The 19,548-nt window shown below is 35.6% G+C and overlaps 1 protein-coding gene and 1 long non-coding RNA gene across 7 annotated transcripts in view; one reads left to right on the top strand and one right to left on the bottom strand.

Moving 5' to 3' along the window:
• LOC309660138 lies at nt 1-18,730 on the top strand. The gene is made up of 2 exons (XR_014263191.1): nt 1-7,774; nt 17,646-18,730. It is a non-coding gene; the product is annotated as an uncharacterized lncRNA (long non-coding RNA).
• GPR15 (G protein-coupled receptor 15) overlaps nt 7,782-19,548 on the bottom strand; it is a 15,205-nt gene continuing 3,438 nt past the window's right edge. For 4 of the 6 annotated variants that reach the window (XM_082460517.1, XM_082460518.1, XM_082460516.1 and 1 more), the window contains one exon: nt 7,782-11,447. In XM_082460517.1, the coding sequence (XP_082316643.1) occupies nt 10,330-11,447 (1,118 nt within the window). In that variant the 3' untranslated portion in view covers nt 7,782-10,329. Of the gene's footprint in view, nt 11,448-17,402; nt 17,695-19,548 lie in introns of those variants that run through there. The other 2 variants (XR_014263093.1, XR_014263094.1) reach the window with 2 other exon arrangements.

A 19,548-nucleotide genomic window follows, 5' to 3' on the forward strand; every position in this document is an offset into this window, starting at 1 on the left:
AGGGGCAAGTTAGGGGTAGGAGGAATAAAAAGGGTTATTATGGGATTATATGAAATCATGTGTGTGAAACTTTTGAAAATTGTAAAGCACTATAGAATCTAAAGCATCTTTCATTGAATTAAAAAAATTAGTGCTGTTTTGAATTTAATGGAAAGCAGAGAGGCACAAAAACAGAAACGGCTGAAGAAAAATTAGTGTTAAGATGGAAGCCACGTATTCATGTGAAGATGGTTCAGTGGCTGAAGTAATCCAATCACGGCAGCCGCTGTTGGCAGGGTTCCCCAATGGTGAAGGGTAGGGAGGGAGGGGTGGCCACGAGGTCATTCCGCTCTCCCACTGGGTCAGTGTCCTCACAGTGCAGAGCTGAAGTGCAGCTGGAGAACATGAGTTTTTCTCCCAGGCTTCACCTGCCTGTTCTAACTCTCCCTGAGAAGCCTTCCCAACAGCTTAGGTTCTCAGCTGGCTAGTCATTTTAGATACAAAAAAACCACAGGGGAGGAACTTTTTTCCTAAAATAAATGGAAAATCAGCAACAATGATGATGCTATCTCCCATTCCCTTACTTGTCCCTCTGCCAACCCCACCCCTGCCCCAAAACAGAGTTGATTTTTCCAGAGGGCAGTGTTGTAGGCACCACAGTTATAGACAAGTGGGAAAAATATTATATCTGTTTCTTATTTTTTCTACATAGAGGAATAAATAAAATGTTTGTGATATTTTGATCTTTGATGGAGCATTTTAAACATTTGCAGATCTGTATTTGTAGATTTTTCTGCACTTTAAGTCATCAAAAATGTCAAAGCCAAGAAAGACTTTGACTTTCAAAGAGAGAATTTCTTGCCTATAGCTAGTGCTTTCTCCTATCTTCAGAGCAAAACCGTGACTTGGTAGATCCTTAAGTCCCTCCCTCCCTCTTTATATATAATTTCTGATAGAGTTACAGGTATACACACACAGCTGTGTTAATTAACCCAGCTGAAAAACTTTACTTACAGAGACTTCTAAGGAAAGACATAGAGTCACAGGGATAAGGACTGATTGTCTTATCTCTTTAAAGGTATTTTCTGTTACAGCACTAGCTAGAACTAAATAATAAATGTCTTATAATGCTTTGAATAAAAATAGTTCTCAAACGTAATTGATAAAACTTGCTGCCCAAGAGCTAAAATAAATTTATTATTTAATAAATTTAAATAATTTATTTAAAGAGTAAACGAGGATGCTGCTTTTTTGGGTCTGCATGTTTAGGTATGTATATATTATGCCTAATATATAGAGTTATGTGTAATTTATATAACATATATATACTTCAACAACAACTTGATAAATTTTAAGTCCTCACAATTAAATTACTTTAAATTAGTTAAACTATATATTTGTGTTTATGCATACAGGATTAATAAAGAATATAAAACCAAAACAGACATTACTGTGTGATTCACCTCAACAACTCCATGGAAAACAATGTTATTTAACAGGTTAGAAACTGAGGCAGAGAATGTCAGTAACTTGTGCTTTGTTGTTATGGTTTCCAACTCAAATTTTTCTGATACTAAAGCCTTTATGTTTCCCACTACATCACATTATAGTTTTGTAGTTATGCCATTATTTTAAGGCATTCTTCCTTTAAATTTTCCAGGGAAGTGGGAGAAAGGTGCAAATAAACTCTAATAATAGCTGCAATATTACTCACCATTATAGTACTAAGAACTATTACCTATTACCTAAGGTGTCATCCAGGACTTTTCTTAAGCCAGCTAATCAAGATACTTCTCAGAGGCACCCTTTTATAATTCTCTGCTTTATATATGACTTTAGCAGTATGAAAACGTATAAAATGCTTGTTATTCCACTGTGTAGAATGCTGCATTTTGACATGTCTGAAGGAAAGCATTTCCCAAAAGAATTCTTGAACCCTCAGAAAATTTATATTCTCTCAGAGAAAAAAACATTTTTCTTCACATGTTAGTTCCAGTTTGCAGAGAAGCAGCCCTCATGACTAGAGTAGGCAAGAGATTTACTGGGAGATGGAGGTAGAGAAGGTGGGGAGAGACCCTAGGACTGAGATGGAGGTCTGACCCCTGTGGGAAAAGACAGGGAAGGAAGGTGGACTGTGTTAAATTAAATGTGATAATACATGTTAACCACTTAAAAGTTCCTTGGTACCAAATGAATACTCAGTAAACAGATTTCATTCTTAATCTCCACTTTTAAAAAGTCATTGCAATGAGAATTATAGATATTTATTACAAGTCATTTTCCCTGTGCATTTTTCTTGCTAATAGAGCTGTACCGTTACAGTGGAAAACTGACATCAGGCCAGTGGTTTTCCTTCCTTGAGAGCTTCGTAAACAATCTTTAGACGTCTTCGCTACTAGAAAACTTTCTAGGTAAATCCGAGTGAAAGAGAAAAATGTTAAAAGTCAACATTCATCCTCGTAAGACTGCTCAAATAAAAAGTTCATTACTTTAGAAAATTTTCACTTGGAAATATTTGCGCTTTTCCAGAAATATCATATTATTTTCAAATGTTTTAGAAGAGAGCATTTGGAATAAGTTGGTAAGTCCCAATTTATTCCAAATGCTATCATTCTATTGAACCAATTCTAATTTGCACTTAATTGAAAAGTTTAAATCTTTAAAAATAACATAAAAACTGCATCTACGTACTCAAACTAGGCTGACATTTGACTTAATGGGCAAGTCAATTTAGTAAAAGTAAATTGGAATCTTTGAACTAAACAATGACTTGCTGCATTTGATATGACAACAACTATGATTTGATTGAGATTTAATTTGATAAAGCTTTGTCCAAAGTTAAGTCATCCCAAAGTTACAGATATGAAATTTAAAATTGAATATGACATTTAAAAAATCCCTATTTTGCCTTTAGAGGAAGAGGCAAAGTTGTACTGAAATATTAATATGTGTTTTATGCCACATGTGACATTTATTCCAGCACCCTTTATTTTAAAGTTTAAAAAAGAAATACATATTCATTATAGGAAATGTAAAGTATTCATAAAAATGTAAAGAAAAATAAATCAAAATGAAAAAGTGAATTTGTCCTTGTTTCTACTATCTAAAAAAACCATTATTAACATTTTAATATACTCCCTAAATAAAGTGAGCTGAGGTAATTATTCTTTGCTGTTAAAAAATAAATGTTTTAATACTCGAGTACCGTGCTCTCTTATTCTTAAATATTATGTTTCCTTTTCTCCTTGATTGTGGGCCAGTAATTATTAACCTTATTATCATTTTACTTCCTAACATTCTTAACTCCGCCTCCTAAAAATGCTGGATGGTAAATATTATTTCTTATTTAATGTAAATTTCAATCAAGTTTTTACCTTATGTTTGGGGCAGTTTATACTGTTCCTAATTTGAGAAACTCCTGTGCTTCTCAAAACTACATTTGGGAGTCCCTACTAAAATTAGGAAGTCATTTATACAAACATGCGCTCTGAAAAGTGTAAACAAAGTTCCTGAAAGACAGGAGCGCTGGCTACTGAATGTTTTCTGCACACAGACCAGTGCAACTTCTTGGCATAACAAATAGCACTTAATAAGAAAGATGGTGAAACTTTAAACCTCTGGACCGGTTTAGGCTGCATTGCCCACAGACACACAGTCTATAGTGTGAGCTTTGACATTAGATTTACTTTTTCTTCTTGCTGTGGGTATATTCTAAGAAATCAGGGACTAGAAAATTTTTCAGGGATAAAGAAGATGAGACTATGATTCTTACTTAGTACGTATATGCTCTTCAAAAAAAAATATTTTCCTGTGAGAGCCACTGTCATAAGTGCTACTATTCTTTAATGTGGGGTTGGGTGTGAGGGGGAGTAAAATAGATAACTGTCCATTTCTTACATGAGCACATATTTGTTTTTCTAGATAAGGATTTTAGTGACTATTGGGTGGAATATGCCATTTCGGATAGGTCACAATTAAGAGATCATGGTAAACATGTTACAAGATAACGTTTTTCTTTTAAAAAGAAAAGTATTTTTAATAAAATGGGCTTCCTCCCCCCTCAAGCAATGTTAGTCATGAATAGGCAAAGGGTTTGGTGATTTGAGATATTTGCATTGGAAAAAATAAGAAATATAGTTTGAATTTGAGAAATTATTATATAGAGAGAATAAACTAAACCAAGAGAAGGTTGTGATGTTGAGTCTATTAAAGAGCCTGGGAATCAGAGAAAAAAAATATGGTGATGTGGAAAAAGCATGAGCTTTGGAATTGCATAGACAATTCTAAATGGGTTTAATTGAAATCAGGTTTCATTTTTGGTTCAGTCCATTAAGAATTATGTGGAATTTGATTTCTTTGAATTCTATTTTCTCCATCTCTAAAATGGAGTTATTTCTCAACTATTACTTATCAAGCTCTTAATATGTACCAGTCACTTTTGCAAACAATGCTGCAGTAAAAATGCATGTATGTATATCTTTGCACGTGGCCATAATTACATTCCAGGGTAAAATCCTAGAAGTGGATTTCTTTTCAAAGATGTTTCTAAATATCCTCTAGAAACCTTAATCAAATTATGCTCAATCAATAGTCCAAGAAGCCTTGCCCACACTCCACACCTCTTATCTTGCTCAGCTTCAGTATTTAATGTTTAAACCTTTGCCAATTTAATAGGTAAAATTATATTTTTAAATTTTAATTTGGCCATCTTTGATTATTTACTTTGCTAAATATTTTCATAAATTTACTGTCAGTATTTTTTCTATGTTTGAATTATATAAGTGAAGCTACTGTAATTTGAAATCCTAAAGATTGTGTAAATTATGCAGTTCTGCATTGACTTTTTTTCAATTCTTTACTAATTTGAAACTATTTTTTATTAATGCATACAAGTCAAGTTTGCATTGCATTACCTTCAACTCCTCTGAATCTGATTCTTTTTTTTTGCTTTAAACATAAACCACGGGCCAAGTTTCATTTCTTGTTTACCACCTCTCCACCTGAGTTGTCAGTTTTGCTTTTGGTCTAAACTGAGGGTAAGAGAGAGGGCATCTCATTAAATCACAGTCTTTGGGCAAGGTTAGAGTAATCTACTTTGCATATCCTTTTTAGTTGTTTGAAAATAAATTTAAACGTGATACTGTTCAGTTGTGTTCTTATGTTTAAAACACACTTTTACACCTAAAAATCCTTAAGGGCAATAAAAGTGTTTTCATTTGGGGATGCCAGTGTTGGGGGTGCACATTGTACATTTCTTTAAGGAAATGCGACGATATTTAGGAAATAACCCTATCAAAATGGTAGCTACATGAAGTGACTTGTGTATGGACAAATATGGGCTTTTCCCTGAACATTGGAAAAGATCAAAGAAAGTGATTTGACTTGTTCTTGGGGGCAGTACTTCATTCTTTGATTCAAAAAATAACTCGGGGCTTGTAAACTCCATGAGGAAACAAATTCTACTTCTACCTCTTTAAATCCTCCAGAGTCTAATAGTGCCGTATATATAGTAGTTGATTGTAGGAATGGGCTACTTGTTCAATTTTAATAGGATATTTTCATCCATTTATGTTTTTATTGTAATTGTTGATATGTTTATTTTTATATATGCCATTTTATTTTGTATTTTCTATTTACTATATTTTTTCTTTGCTTTATCTTCTCCTTTATTGCATTCTATCAAGTACTTTAAACTGAATATTAGCAACAAGAGTCAATAGATGCTTATCAGCTGTGTTTGTACATTGTGTTTGTGTGTGTGAGACAGAGAAAGGGAGAGACAGAGATGGAGATGCGGGGTCGAGGGGAGGGGAGAGAGGGAGAGAGAGAGAGAGAAGTTTTGTGAGTGACTGCAATACGCCTGCTTCAGAATCCAGTTATAATAAGGAACCCATCAGTCATAATAACAAATTTGTGGCTGGCATAGTGCATTGTGTACAACAGACACTTTGCCTTCACAGTTTGATGTTTGAGATATTGAATATTTTCAAGGAACTCCACTGGTCTAGGCATAAGAGTCACAAAATTAAACCATTGATCTATGATGGGTTGAGTAATGACTGACGTAACTAGCAGGTCAGGCCAAACACCTAGGGTTGACATCTCAATTCTGTTTTATTTTCTACACATCATGCAGTGTCTCTGAGGAGGTTAAACTTTATGAAATTTGTATGGAGTAAATTATATGTTACAGTGGAATTTGCAGATTTAAGAATTTGTGAAAGTTTTACAGTAGACAGTTTTTACATATGTCTATAAGGAAAAGAGCAGAGTTGATTGCTGAAATTTTCTGCCACAGAAAAGTTTTTAAACATTAAAAATAGTCTTTAGCCACACATAATTTTTGATGCATAAAATTTTATTTGATTTAAGAACATCACACGAATACCTATATCTTCTGCAAATATAAAGTATTCTAGCAAGAAGAATTTTTATATTTCATTTTGAACTTATAGTAGTAAGGAAATGAAATCTTGCTAATCAGAATTGATAGAGGCTAGCAGATAAAAATTCTAAATTTCCCATCAGTGTTGACAAACATAAAGTACTCATAGATGAAGCCTAACTCTTGTTAATATGGGAGTGATAGTAAACTAGCTAATTATTAAATCTTCTTCATTAGAAAATGAGAAAATCACTGAATAATGTCAGATTGATGATACCTGCAGAGCATTATAAAAATAATATGAACATTGTATCATATATCCTTTAAATGGGCCACTTGCCTAGATTAGCCACAATTCAACTCAACCTCATGTGGCCAACCCAGAAACAGTTCCACTGTAATTTTAAAATGCCTTTGGATCTTAGAAGTTTGGTACTCGTATATATAAGCCATGAATTTTTTAGTTTAATAATGTCTGCCAACTAACAGAGTACCTCCTTCTACTTTTAGATTAATAAATGGACATTTCATGTGAGTTTACATTTGATTTAACTTATCATAAGAACTTTCACTTTATTAACAGTTTGGCACATTGGATATTTCAAGTGGTTTTTTTTGGTTTGTTTGTTTATTTGTTTTAATGCTGTAGGTTAATCAATCTTAGAATGAAATTCCCACTTATCAAATACATTTAGGAAATGTAGCTTTATTAAGAAAATGACAAAGATAACAAGAGACAAGAGGAACTAATCCTAAGGTGGATTTTTGCATCTGCAATTTAGAGTCAAGTTGCTGGAACTATTTTTCCCTGTACACTGATATGTAAAGTCTTGTCATAACTGCTTATTCATAGAACTGATAAAAGCAAAGAATGTTGACTGAGAGATAAGGACTTAAAATAAGAAAAGACATTTGCAAGGGATAATCCAACCCACAAGCTCTGTGGGAAGCAAAACCCACTACCCATTTCTGGTAGTTAGCATTACGTTCCTGCCTTTTCTCTGGACAGCACTGCTGTCATGGGGCTGGAGGCATCATCTTGCTAGCAATAAATTTGTAATTCTTTTATTATTGTTTGACTTTTGTGAATGAGCCCTGCAGGAAAACTGAGGGTCGCTGTTCTCTGTGGCATGCACATTCGACAAGTCATTTCTCACTTCTGAGATCTCTTGGGGGAATAGAGAATGATTTGAGGAGTCAAGATGAATCAGAGGAAGATTTCTTTTACTCAGCTTCCCATCATACTGTGCATTTCTGTGTCTATTTAAAAATTAACTTATGACCCCTAGTAATCGTCCCCTCTCAGTCACGCACATAGCTTCCTTTAAGACTGTTCTTAGTGTTGTTCTCACTCAGAGGTGATTTTGACTCTTTAGAGTGGATGAATTGTGGGGCTCCCAGGAATACCAGGTTAGTTTTCTTCTTTCCATGTGACCCAAATGGACTAAATGTGTGTTTGTGACTGTGTACTTTAATTTTAAAATTAATTATGAGTTATCAGACAACTTCTCACCCAGGCTTTAATGGAGAGCTTTTCTGTGGTGAGTTCTCATAGTAACATAACACTAATCACATTTTGAATTTTTTTCTATCAGAGTTAGGCTATCTTTAAAATTATGCCTATTTTTCCTTTCATCACTGGTACCTTATGAATATAAAATATGCTAAGATCTTCATAAGGCACACAAGTAGCATATCTACTTAAAGTATTAAAAAGTACAACAGTATATTTTTCTTCCATGTTAAAACGAAAAAATGAAAGGGATGAAACAGAAGTAGGATAGATTCTAATATTTGTTAAATGAGAATGATTACGTTTCATTTGATAATCTAGTTTGGAAACTTTTATGTAACATTCAGTAATTAATGATAGAAACAGAATTGTTTTATATAACTTTTTATTCAATATTTAAAAAAACCTTTTACTTATATTTATTAGTCTTACAATATCCTTGAGGATTCTATAGACATAGATATTACCAATGACATCTAGGTATGAAAGATTAAAATGACTTGTTCAATGTCCCAACATTGAGGGTGAAGCTAAACCAAATAACCTAGGTTTTCTCATTTTCTCACAAATACCTTAGCTGATTGACTGGCCTATTTTTTAAAGGTAGCATTTCTCAAAGGCACTGATTTTGTGATTAGTTACATTGCTTTTGTTGATTTGTTTTAAAAAAGTGAATGTCTTCTACTTTCTGTATTTTTGCTTTTATTTAACCTTTGGAGATCTATTTAATTATATTGAATGCACTTTTGAAGTTTTCCCAGAAACTTTATTTCTTATGATTTACACAGTCTTTTTTTTCTATATCTATGATAATTTATTAAAAGTCTGTTAGAATATCAGTATTAATTGATATGTTAATAGAAATTAATACAACACAGAAGAATACTTTTATAACAAAATTATACTTTTATTTAATAAAAGTTTAAGAGAAAGTAATAAATTAACCAATTTATAAAACCAAAAACTTCTGAATAGACTCTAAGAAGATGCACAATATTTGAAATTACTCTTAATATGAAAGATACATAGGATGAACTTGAATTACCTAGTCTCTGAAAAGATTCTAAGCTTTCTCTGATCTTCAAATCTAATATTTAAAAATAAAGCAATAATTCATTTGTGTAAACAGTGGGGGTAAAAACATAACCTACTTTATCTTGAACCAAAAGATATATTACAATAGTATGTTTGCTGCTACAAAGCCTTTTGTGGTTGCTGCTAATTACATTTTCCACTTCAAATTCTTTAAAAGGAATATAGGTACAAATTGACTCAGTAAATCTTTATCAGGTAAGGAAGTCCAGAAGGTCTCTGAGTTTCAAAAAATGTATGTAAAATACCAGTAACATCTTTGTTATGGATTTTTCCCTTCAGCTGAATACAGAGCATCCTGTCTTCCTATGTTATTGGATCAAATCATGAAATTACATACACCAAGCAAATGATGCTATAGGGAATGTGTAGCACTAACACTTTAATTAAAATACAAAATGATAATCTGCACGAGGGTGTTGCTAAGCATTTGATGACCTCCAATTACAGTAGTAGTAGCACTTTTATTTGATAACTAGATAACTAGGTAATTAAAAACATGTAATTAAAACAAAGCCATATCCTAATTTATAAAGGCAATGGAAACAAAGAGCACAGTAAAATCCCATTGAAAAGTAGTTACTACATCATTACAATGAGATCCATTTTAACTGACATATCTTATAAGGAAAATAAAAGTCAAACCTTGTCCTATGCTTTCTTGTTAAAATACTCTTGAAGACCAAGTGGTAAAATAAGTCCCAAGTCATAAACACAATACAAAATGATTTTATCCCAGTGAGCTTTCGCCAGTCCAAAGTTATTGTGAATGGTATAGGGTGAAAGATAATGTTGGAAGATGGTATAGAATTACCATATACAGTTTTAAAGATTAAGGCCAGAACCTCACTTCATTACTCAGGAATAATTAATTATTGAGCACAGGTATATTACATTTTTTACTACCTGCATTGTCACCACATTTCTCACCAGATACAAGTGGGCAGAATCCTTTAAATGTTGCCCACTTTGGAGCCCGGTATGAAGGGTCGTGTGGATCTAGGTTCCTGAGAGAGGAAAAGGCTTGAATGTTCATTAACAACAATGAAGGAAGGAACTGGCCCAAGCAGGAGCCTTTATCCTAGAGTTCAAAAACATAAGAGTTGTATTTTGCCTGGTGAACTTGATTGGCAAGGGTCAAATAAGGCCACTCAGCTAAGAAAAACAAAACAAAACAAAACAGCATGCGGCCTAATTACGTCCATGAACACAGAGACTTTCTAGATGTCTCTTTAAAAATGAACACTTCCTTGTATTCATGAAGCAATATTACCACTAGCGATACTTTTCTTCTTTCCTTGTCTCAGACACAAATGAACCCTCCGATCCGCCAACAGAGCTTGAAATGTCACTGTCCCTTTCAGAGTGACACAGACCTCTTCCTCCTTCTGGCAAAATCCTCTGCCTGAATGAAGTTGGAGAGAGCCTTAGTGAGGTCTGAGGTCTCGGTGCTGCTCCCGAAGTCATAGGTCTTCAGGCAAGGGCACAAGCAGCGCACGATGGCCCGGCGGATGTAGCTGTCAAAGATATAGTAAATGAAAGGGCTGATGCAGCCGTTGGCAAATGCCAAGGGCCCACTCACCTCCATGCCCCACTGGAGAAAAGCTGAAGGAAAGTAGAGTTCTTGCTGCAGCCCAGAGACAATAGCCAGGAGCTTGAAAGTATTAAAGGGCAGCCAGGAGAAGACAAAGGCTGCCACGACGATAAAGATGACCTTTATGGATTTCCTCAGCTTTTTGTTATGTTTTCCTGACTGCTTGTAACGGACACACAGCTTCCTTGTGATACAACAGTAGCAGGTCACAATGCTCACCAAAGGGGCAAAAAACGTACAAATTAAGGCCACCAGGCCCCAAGCCAGTTTAGTTGGAGTGGCCCTCTTCTCTGCACAGTATGGCTTACCATCAATCAGGGTGAGCTCCCTGGACAGAAGAGTAGGCAACCCCAGGAGGCAGGAGATAAACCAGACACTGGCACAGACTCCATACGCGCAGTCTCTACTTCTGAATTTCCTGGATACGGCTGGACACATGATGGCCAGGTAGCGGTCAACACTCATGCAGGTGAGCAAGAAGACATTGCAGTGCATGTTGACTGAGATCATGTAGGAGCTGCCTTTGCACAGGAAAGAGCCTGTCCTCCACTGTCCTAAAGATGCTTCTTTATCCACCCAGAGAGGCAACGTGATGATGAAGATGAAGTCAGAGGCAGCCAGGTTGATGATAAAAATGTCAATCAGTCTTCGGCTGCCCCTTTTGAAATGCAATGCACTCATGAGAATGACGTTCCCCAACGCTCCAGTCAGGAACACCACTGTGTAAAAGACCGGAAGGAAGACTGATGTATAAGGAACGTGGGAGTGGGTCTCTTCAATATCAGGATTTTGGCTTGTAACATAGAAATATTCCAAATAAACCGTGGTTGCTTCTGGGTCCATCATTGGGTCCAGCAGGTGCCAAATCTGGTAAATTTTCTTACCTAGGAAGTTTTTGTATGAATTTTAGAATTCTCAAGGCAGCTTCTTTTATACAATGCCTGCCTCTTCTCCCTGCCCCACCCCCTTTCTTAAAAGATCTTGGGACACGCAGAAAAACAGAGATTAAAAAACAGTTTCTACCAATCCTCAGAAAGGGCCCGCAAGGAACACCACCCTGATTGGTATTGGGTAGTTGTGGTTACGGTTTTCTTTATTTGCATTTGCCCAGGAAACTGAGGTGCTTTTTGACTTTTTTCTTCAAGATATTCAATTTGTTTCTTTAAATCTACAGAGATTAGGAAATGAATTAACTTTTTCTCCTTACCTGCTTTAAAGACATCTTTGCTTTTCTGACACTGAGAATCCTTTTGATCTAGCCTCCTGTTTCACATACAAGATACTGTTTTACTTTTAGAATTTTAAGGTGGTGATGTTGAAGATACTGTTTTCGTCTACATCATTGGTGAAATGTGAAGAAAACAGTCTTCCATTGCATAAAGAGTAAATTGAAATTTCCCCGAATCATACCAGTCCACATCTATGGCAAACATAATGATTCCAATTAGGGTATTCGTTTCTTCCCATTTATTTCACTCTTTCAGTTCATGCATAATTGATCCTGTCTTGTTCAGTAAGTTTTAAAAACTACCCAAAATGCTGGGACCATGTCTTGTGCGTTTATCATTATTAAAAAAAAATTTTCACTACAGTTAGCTCAGAACCTTGCATGTAGTAGGTGCTTTGGAAATGTTACTCATGATCCAGTATAATTTAGCAAGGATGAATTCATTGGGGTTTAACTGTGGGCATTGCTGTTATTTATGCAGCTTACAAACACAGGTTTAAAAGTCACAAACTGTTATTTTTCCGCTGTTACCTGTTACTATAATTCAACCAATTAAGTTCCCTTTTGTTAGTGTTAATATCCTTGAGCAGGAGCTTTTCTCCCTACTAACCCTCAAATAACTATCCTTCATCAGTCTCTAGATCCCCTCTGATCTTTTCTTCTTTACACCTCACCTTGATAGCAGTGATTTTTTTAGCTTTTGAGCTCTGACTTTTCAGTAAGTGCCTGCACACATCAGTGAACTTCACTTTTGGAATTACTGACTTGGCAACAGACAGAACTATATTAGGTGACATTACAATGGAGTGGCCAGTATAGGCACTATAAAAGGAAGATTTTTGGTTCATTCAAAACACTTGAGAAACAGGCTAATATCAAAAAGATTCTATCATATTTTTCTCTCACGTGTTCCCTTTTATTGATTTGTATTTTACCATAGTAAAATACAACAGATTCTGAAACTTGACTCCTTTTATTTCAATTCTTTACTGGCCAAAGTGGCTCAAGCTTCCTTCATACCCTCCTGTCCTTACTTTCCCTCCATCTCATTTCTTCATCAAAATTACAGTTTCAGGTTGATACTACTATTGCATAGATGAAAATATAATTGTTAAACACTTGAAGTCCTTTCTACTGAATTATTTCTCCCGTAATTAATACATTGAAAAGAACGATCCTGCCTGCTGTACTCCTTTCTTCTGTCTTCGTCCTGATGTGTTCTATTGCCGCCTCAGTCTCAGGCGTTTAGTCTGGGTCAGGGGAGGATGAGGGCTACCCTGATCTGGGGCAGCCCCACAAAGTCACTTGGGAGTTGATTTACGGGCCTGGGTCTACCTCCTTTTGTGTCCTAGGCTGCTCTGTGTTGTTCCTGGAGGGAGTGTGGGAGGGTATATCCTTCACTAAATGTAGGCCGCAGAGGAGATAAACTAATTAACTTTTTGACATTTCTTGGATAGAAATCTTTCTCACTGGGTAAGCCTTAACTATGTAATAGAATATTTCATTTTTCAAATAGTTTGAAGTAGGACAATGTTTACTTGAAAAGGACTGACGGGGTAAACATGGAAAATTTAAATATGTAAACACTATGTGTGTGTGTGTGTGTGTGCATTAAAGAAGCACTTATATGTATATATTTTAAAATTGCTTTGTAATTGTACTTTAATTGTATTATTGGAATTTTGCATTCTGCAGCCAGAAGTTCTTCTAGTATTTGAAAAGATAAGGCTGATTCTGGGGCTAAGATATTAAAAAAAATTTTTTTAGATATGTCTCAAGAATTCCACATAAAAGAATTATAAAATGGAAAAGAGTTCATGCTCACACTCTAGAGTGTAACAGAGTGTAAACTCTGTCTGCACATTTATTCTGTAGGTCTTAAATTTTCTTTCAGCATTCCAAAGCTGTTAGCCTGCTGATGTAAAATATCTCAAATCTGACTTCCTCAGTAAACTTTTTTTTTTTTTTTTTTTTTAAGGCAGTGGCATTTATTGATTGATTGATTACTATGTTGGGTCTTCGTTTCTGTGCTAGGGCTTCCTGTAGTTGCGGCAAGCGGGGGCCACTCTTCATCGCGGTGCGCGGGCCTCTCACCATCGCGGCCTCCCCTGTTGCGGAGCACAGGCTCCAGACGCGCAGGCTCAGCAGTTGTGGCTCACGGGCCTAGTTGCTCCGCGGCATGTGGGACCTTCCCAGACCAGGGCGCGAACCCGTGTCCCCTGCATTAGCAGGCAGACTCCCAACCACTGCGCCACCAGGGAAGCCCCCTCAGTAAACTTTGAAGCAGCTGTAGACAAAATGATTTGCTTTATCATATATAGTCACTTTGGATTATGGTAATTAGTGGTAGAATGCTGCAGTATGAGAATACCCATCATGGATCAACAGTATCTTGGGACCCAAGTTAGAAAATAAATTGTTTTAAGCCAAAAAAGGGAACAAACAGCATAGTACTGGTCTTTTAATAGCTCAAAGAGTACAGAGCTATTATGAGACAGAACCCACAATAAAAGCTGACTAGATAGAGTAGGGGAGGTCATAGTTCTAAATAAATTAGGAATGACAATCATTTTTAACTTTGAATGCTCTTTGAAATAAACATGAGGAAACTAACAGTAAAATAACCAGCTACGCACAGACCAAAACTCAAAAACAACACTGGACACCATAAGCATATGAAACGGCAGTATGAACAAAGTGATGACCAAAAAAACAAGAGTAAGCTGTAAATATCAGTAACTGAATTACAGCACACATGTCACCTCTCAAGAATTGTTTTTTCAGAAAAAAACAAAAAAACAAAAACACTCAACTTTCCTCCTTCATCCCTAGCAGAGATCATTGTTTTCAGCTTTGTGTTCTCTAAGAACTTTTACAACACTGCTTCTAAAGTACTTATTATCTCATTTTACATGGTAAGTTGTTTTAGCATCTGACCTCCTGAGCTGATCATGAGCAACTTGAAGGCAGAGACCATCGATATCTTTCCACCGGCCTCTAGCTTATAGTATTTTTCTAACTAAAGTCTTTTTTGGCCTCTTAATGTCATTGTTTTGAAACTGTGGATGCCAGACCACATTACCCACGTTAGAGTCACCTGGGATGCCTACTAAACTGTAGCTTTCTGAAGCTGGTCCCAGATCTATTGAATCAGAGTTGTTAGGAGTGGAGTCTAGGACTTTATATTTAATAAGCCCTCAAAGTGATTCTTAAACACACTAAAGTTTAGAGTCCCTGTTCTAATTTATACATCTTAACCAACTTTATACATTATGCTTTGTTATTATTTTGGCTAACTTTTAAAAAAGTTTAAAAATCACCTATAATTTGAACTTCTTAGAAGTCTTCTGGCCTGGATCTCAGAAATTTTTAGGAATTAATTTAGACTTCTGAACCCTCTCTCATTCTGTGTCCCAATTCCTGAGATATGTTCAGAATTGGCTCAAATGTTGAAAATGGGGAGAGAGTAAGTTTTTGTCCACTGAGGCATCTGCTCAAGTGGATCTACTATCACCATTCAGCCAAAGCTGTGACTACAAGCCTCTGCTGCACAGGTGGATTGAAGGCTTTGTGTGAATATGGCCACCCCAACTGGCACTATGATATATTACCTCTTTTTTTTCCTCTATCAACCACTCTCACCCCCATATTAGAAAGGATTCATTAGATTAGGTAGCAGATAGCACAGCAGAAAGAAACCTCTGTTCGTACATGGTCTACTGATATGTCCCAGAATAAATGGCAAAGATCATGAAGCAAACTATTTGTTTTTCATAAATCTTATCAATCAGAGTGATTATATATTCATTTGTTAGAAACACTCTTACTTGAGTATCATAACATGTAGAACCATTTAAATAGTCCAGTGTAAGAGCTCTGTTTATAGTCTAAGAGTTAAGTGATTTTTTTTTTTTTATTCTGACAGTTACTTGGAGAGTTTAGTGCAATATAATGTAATATATCATGCCAAATTAAGTGGAACCTATTTGCTATTTTCAGTGTCCTCCCCCACTTTATTTGTTGGATTATTTCCCCTGGTACCTCATATTTACGTAAACAGCAGTGATATTAGTATTTTAGGCACACTTCAGGCTTCTTCATAATAGTTGACTTAATCTGGATTTAGGTTGTGTACAGCAAAAAATTGTATTTATTTATATTGGTGTCCCTCATACCCAGCACAGTGTCTGGCATACAATAGGTGGTCAGTGTACCCAGCACAGTGTCTGGCATACAATAGGTGATCAATAAATGTTTGTAGATCTGGACTGAATTATGCTTGAGTTTTGAGCCATTTGCAATGAATAAGGACTTTTCACAAACTTCTCCAACAGCTTCTATTTTCCATGATTACTGGGTTTTTTTGAAACAGCAAAGGTCTGAGTTGCTGCATCTTTTCTAATCAGAATGCATATAGCCTTCCTCCTTTTTCTTTGTCCATCTGCATTTCCCACTATCTCTGTCTTCTTGCATATTGCCTTGGCTGGAGGTGTAGGATACACGAATTCCCCAATGAAGCTTTAATGCTGTGGACCTATGACAACCATATTTCGGAGTTACATTATTCTTCTTCCAGCAGAATTATAAGTCATAAAATTTTAGAGCTTTAAGTGACATTAGTGATCATCTAGTACAACCATTTTACTAATGAGGACACTGGGGCCCAGAAAGAGGTCATCTACCAAAGATTCACATTGATGATTTTAAAATAAAGGACAATTTAAATTTAAAGTTCTCATTTACGTATGGTCCATCCTCTGTCCTTCAGCAGCATGGACATCTGAACAACTATAGTTTGTTGCTCTGTGTAACATTTGACAGGAATTACTAAAAGGAAAGAGCTATTTTGGATGTAGTTTTCTATTTGCCTTGTCCTTGATTAATTTTGCCATTGTTCTATAGTGAATTGGTACAAAGAAATTCAAAGGTTGACACATCTTTTTGAGGGTAGTCGTTGACTGGAACCCATTAATTTGCATATATTTCTATTTTCCTCCTTTCTGCACTCCAAAGTTCATAAGGAAAACAACCAGGACAAAGCTCTGTGAGGACCTAGATGGGTGGGATGGGTGGGGGGGAGGGAGGTCAAAGAGGGAGGGTATATATGTATACATATAGCTGATTCACTTCATTGTACAGCAGAAACTAACACAACATTGTAAGGCAATTATACTCCAATTAAAAAAAAACTATATGAGAAAAATATAATGTAGATATATCTTGCTTAACATAATTTTTAATTTCTAAAAAAAGTACAATTAAAAATAATATGTAAGTATATGTAAGTATATTAGGGAATTTGGTATTGAAGGGAATTCTCACATAAAGAGTTGTTTTGTAAGCACATAATATAAACAAGTTATAATACCTGCGTATCTAGATTTTCAGTTATTTGGTTTATTTAAAGTATAGTGTAATTATAACACCTTCTTGCTGAAACTAGAACCATCCTTAACAAATTAAGCCAGAGGTCTAGTTCAACTTTGCTTTTAAATCTAAATTTCATGATCTGTATTTGGTTGTACTAAATCATCTTTAATATTTGTGAAAATATGTCAGGCAGCTACTGTTTCCCAAACAGTGCAGTAAGAAATGGAAACAGACATTTAACTCCATTAATTCATTAAGGATTTATTTTGCCTATCCACACGACCAGCTGCACAAATAGAAGACAGAAACACCCAAGATGTAGAGATAAATCAGAAACACAGTTGTGTGCTTAGTGGTACTGGGTGTGACGAGATGGTTCAAGTCCTCTGGTCTGAGTGGGCAGGATGGTCACAACCTCAAGCATGCAGACACTCCCAGGTCCATACTAAATTGCTGATTGAAATGTGTCTTGTGCGTTTTCTAGGCATTCTGCAGACTTAATGGATGAAAGCGTCATCCCTTGGATCTAAAGACTGTCATACAGAGTGAAGTAAGTCAGAAAGAGAAAAACAAATATCGTATATTAACGCAGGTATGTGGAACCTAGAAAAATGGTACAGATGAACCGGTTTGCAGGGCAGAAGTTGAGACACAGATGTAGAGAACAAAAGTATGGACACCAAGGGGGGAAAACCGCGGTGGGGTGGGGATGGTGGTGTGCTGAATTGGGCGATTAGGATTGACAAGTATACACTGATGTGTATAAAATTGATGACTAATAAGAACCTGCAGTATAAACAAACAAACAAACAAACAAAAAACCAACTAATACTAAACTTTCTTTGGGTTATTTGTATGGAAATATATTAATATAAATGTTTCAGACATTACATGAAATTTCTAAAAATCTTATATGTTCTGGTATAATGTTATAATTCTAGTTATTACTTTAAAATGTATATCTTAGAAGTAACTAAATTTCCTTGTCAATTGCATTATTATGAACTTTCATCAAATCTTTAACCGTGGTCATTTTTAAGTCTTTTGTCATTTACAGACAGTTCTGGGTGTACTCTGATGCTTTTGCAAAAATGTTCCTATAAAAGGGTTTCATCTTCAAGGGATTCATGGAAAAGACTCTGACAAGTACAGGTTTCTGGTAACTGACTATACTGTTGAACTGAATGAATAAGCATTTTCAGAACTCTAATGGAAAACTGATGAATTCATAAAAGTGCTAACAAAAGATCAAGATAAAAAAAAATAATTACATGGGACTGAGTGAACTGATGAGGATGATTATAATTTTTGTGACTTTCTGTTTGAATAAAAAAAAAAATCCCACAAGGACTCAGAGGCAAAAAATATACAAATCAATTTTCACTGCAAAGTAAAGGAGCTGTTACAGTGGAGGATTACTGGACTGAATGTCAATATTATGACATAGTATGAGTGTGTTTTGTGTTTGGTAATTGCAATCATTGTTGCTTTTGTTGTGGTTATCCATTTACAGTGCTTGGTGTCAGTTTATTTATCTCTTGTAAAAATAAAATAGTGTGTGTGTGTGTGTGTGTGTGAAAAAAAAAAAAATGGGCGGAAGACCTAAATAGACATTTCACCAAGGCAGACATACAGATAGCCAAGAGGCACATGAAAAGATGCTCAACATCACTAATTATTAGAGAAATGCAAATCAAAACTACAATGAGGTATCCCTCACGTCGGTCAGAATGGCCATTATCAAAAAATCTAGAAACAATAAATGCTGGAAAGGGTGTGGTGAAAAGGGAACCTTCCTGCACTGTTGGTGGGAATGTAAATTGATACAACCACTATGGAAAATAGTATGGAGGTTCCTTAAAAAGCTAAAAATAGAACTACCATATGACCCAGCAATCCCACTACTGAGCATGTACCCTGAGAAAAACCATAATTCAAAAAGAGACATGTACCATAATATTCATTGCAGCTCTATTTCCAATAGCCAGGACATGGAATCAACCTAAATGTCCATTGATAGATGAATGGATAAAGAAGATGTGGCACATATATACAATGGAATATTTCTCAGCCATAAAAAGAAACGAAATTGAGTTATTTGTAGTGAGGTGGATGGACCTAGAGTCTGTCATACAGAATGAAATAAGTCAGAAAGAGAAAAACAAATACCATATGCTAGCGTGTATATATGGAATATAAAAAAAAAAAGTACTGATGAACCTAGTTGCAGGGCAGGAATAAAGAGGTAGACGCAGAAAATGGACTTGAGGAAATGGGATGGGAGGGTGAAGCTGGGGCGAAGTGAGAGTAGCATCAACATATATACACTACTGAATGTGAAATAGTTGGCTGGTGGGAAGCAGCAGCATAGCACAGGGAGATCGGCT

The sequence above is a fragment of the Balaenoptera physalus genome, assembly GCF_965194825.1.
Source record: "Balaenoptera physalus genome assembly, chromosome: 4".
NCBI classification, from domain to species: Eukaryota; Metazoa; Chordata; class Mammalia; order Artiodactyla; family Balaenopteridae; genus Balaenoptera; species Balaenoptera physalus.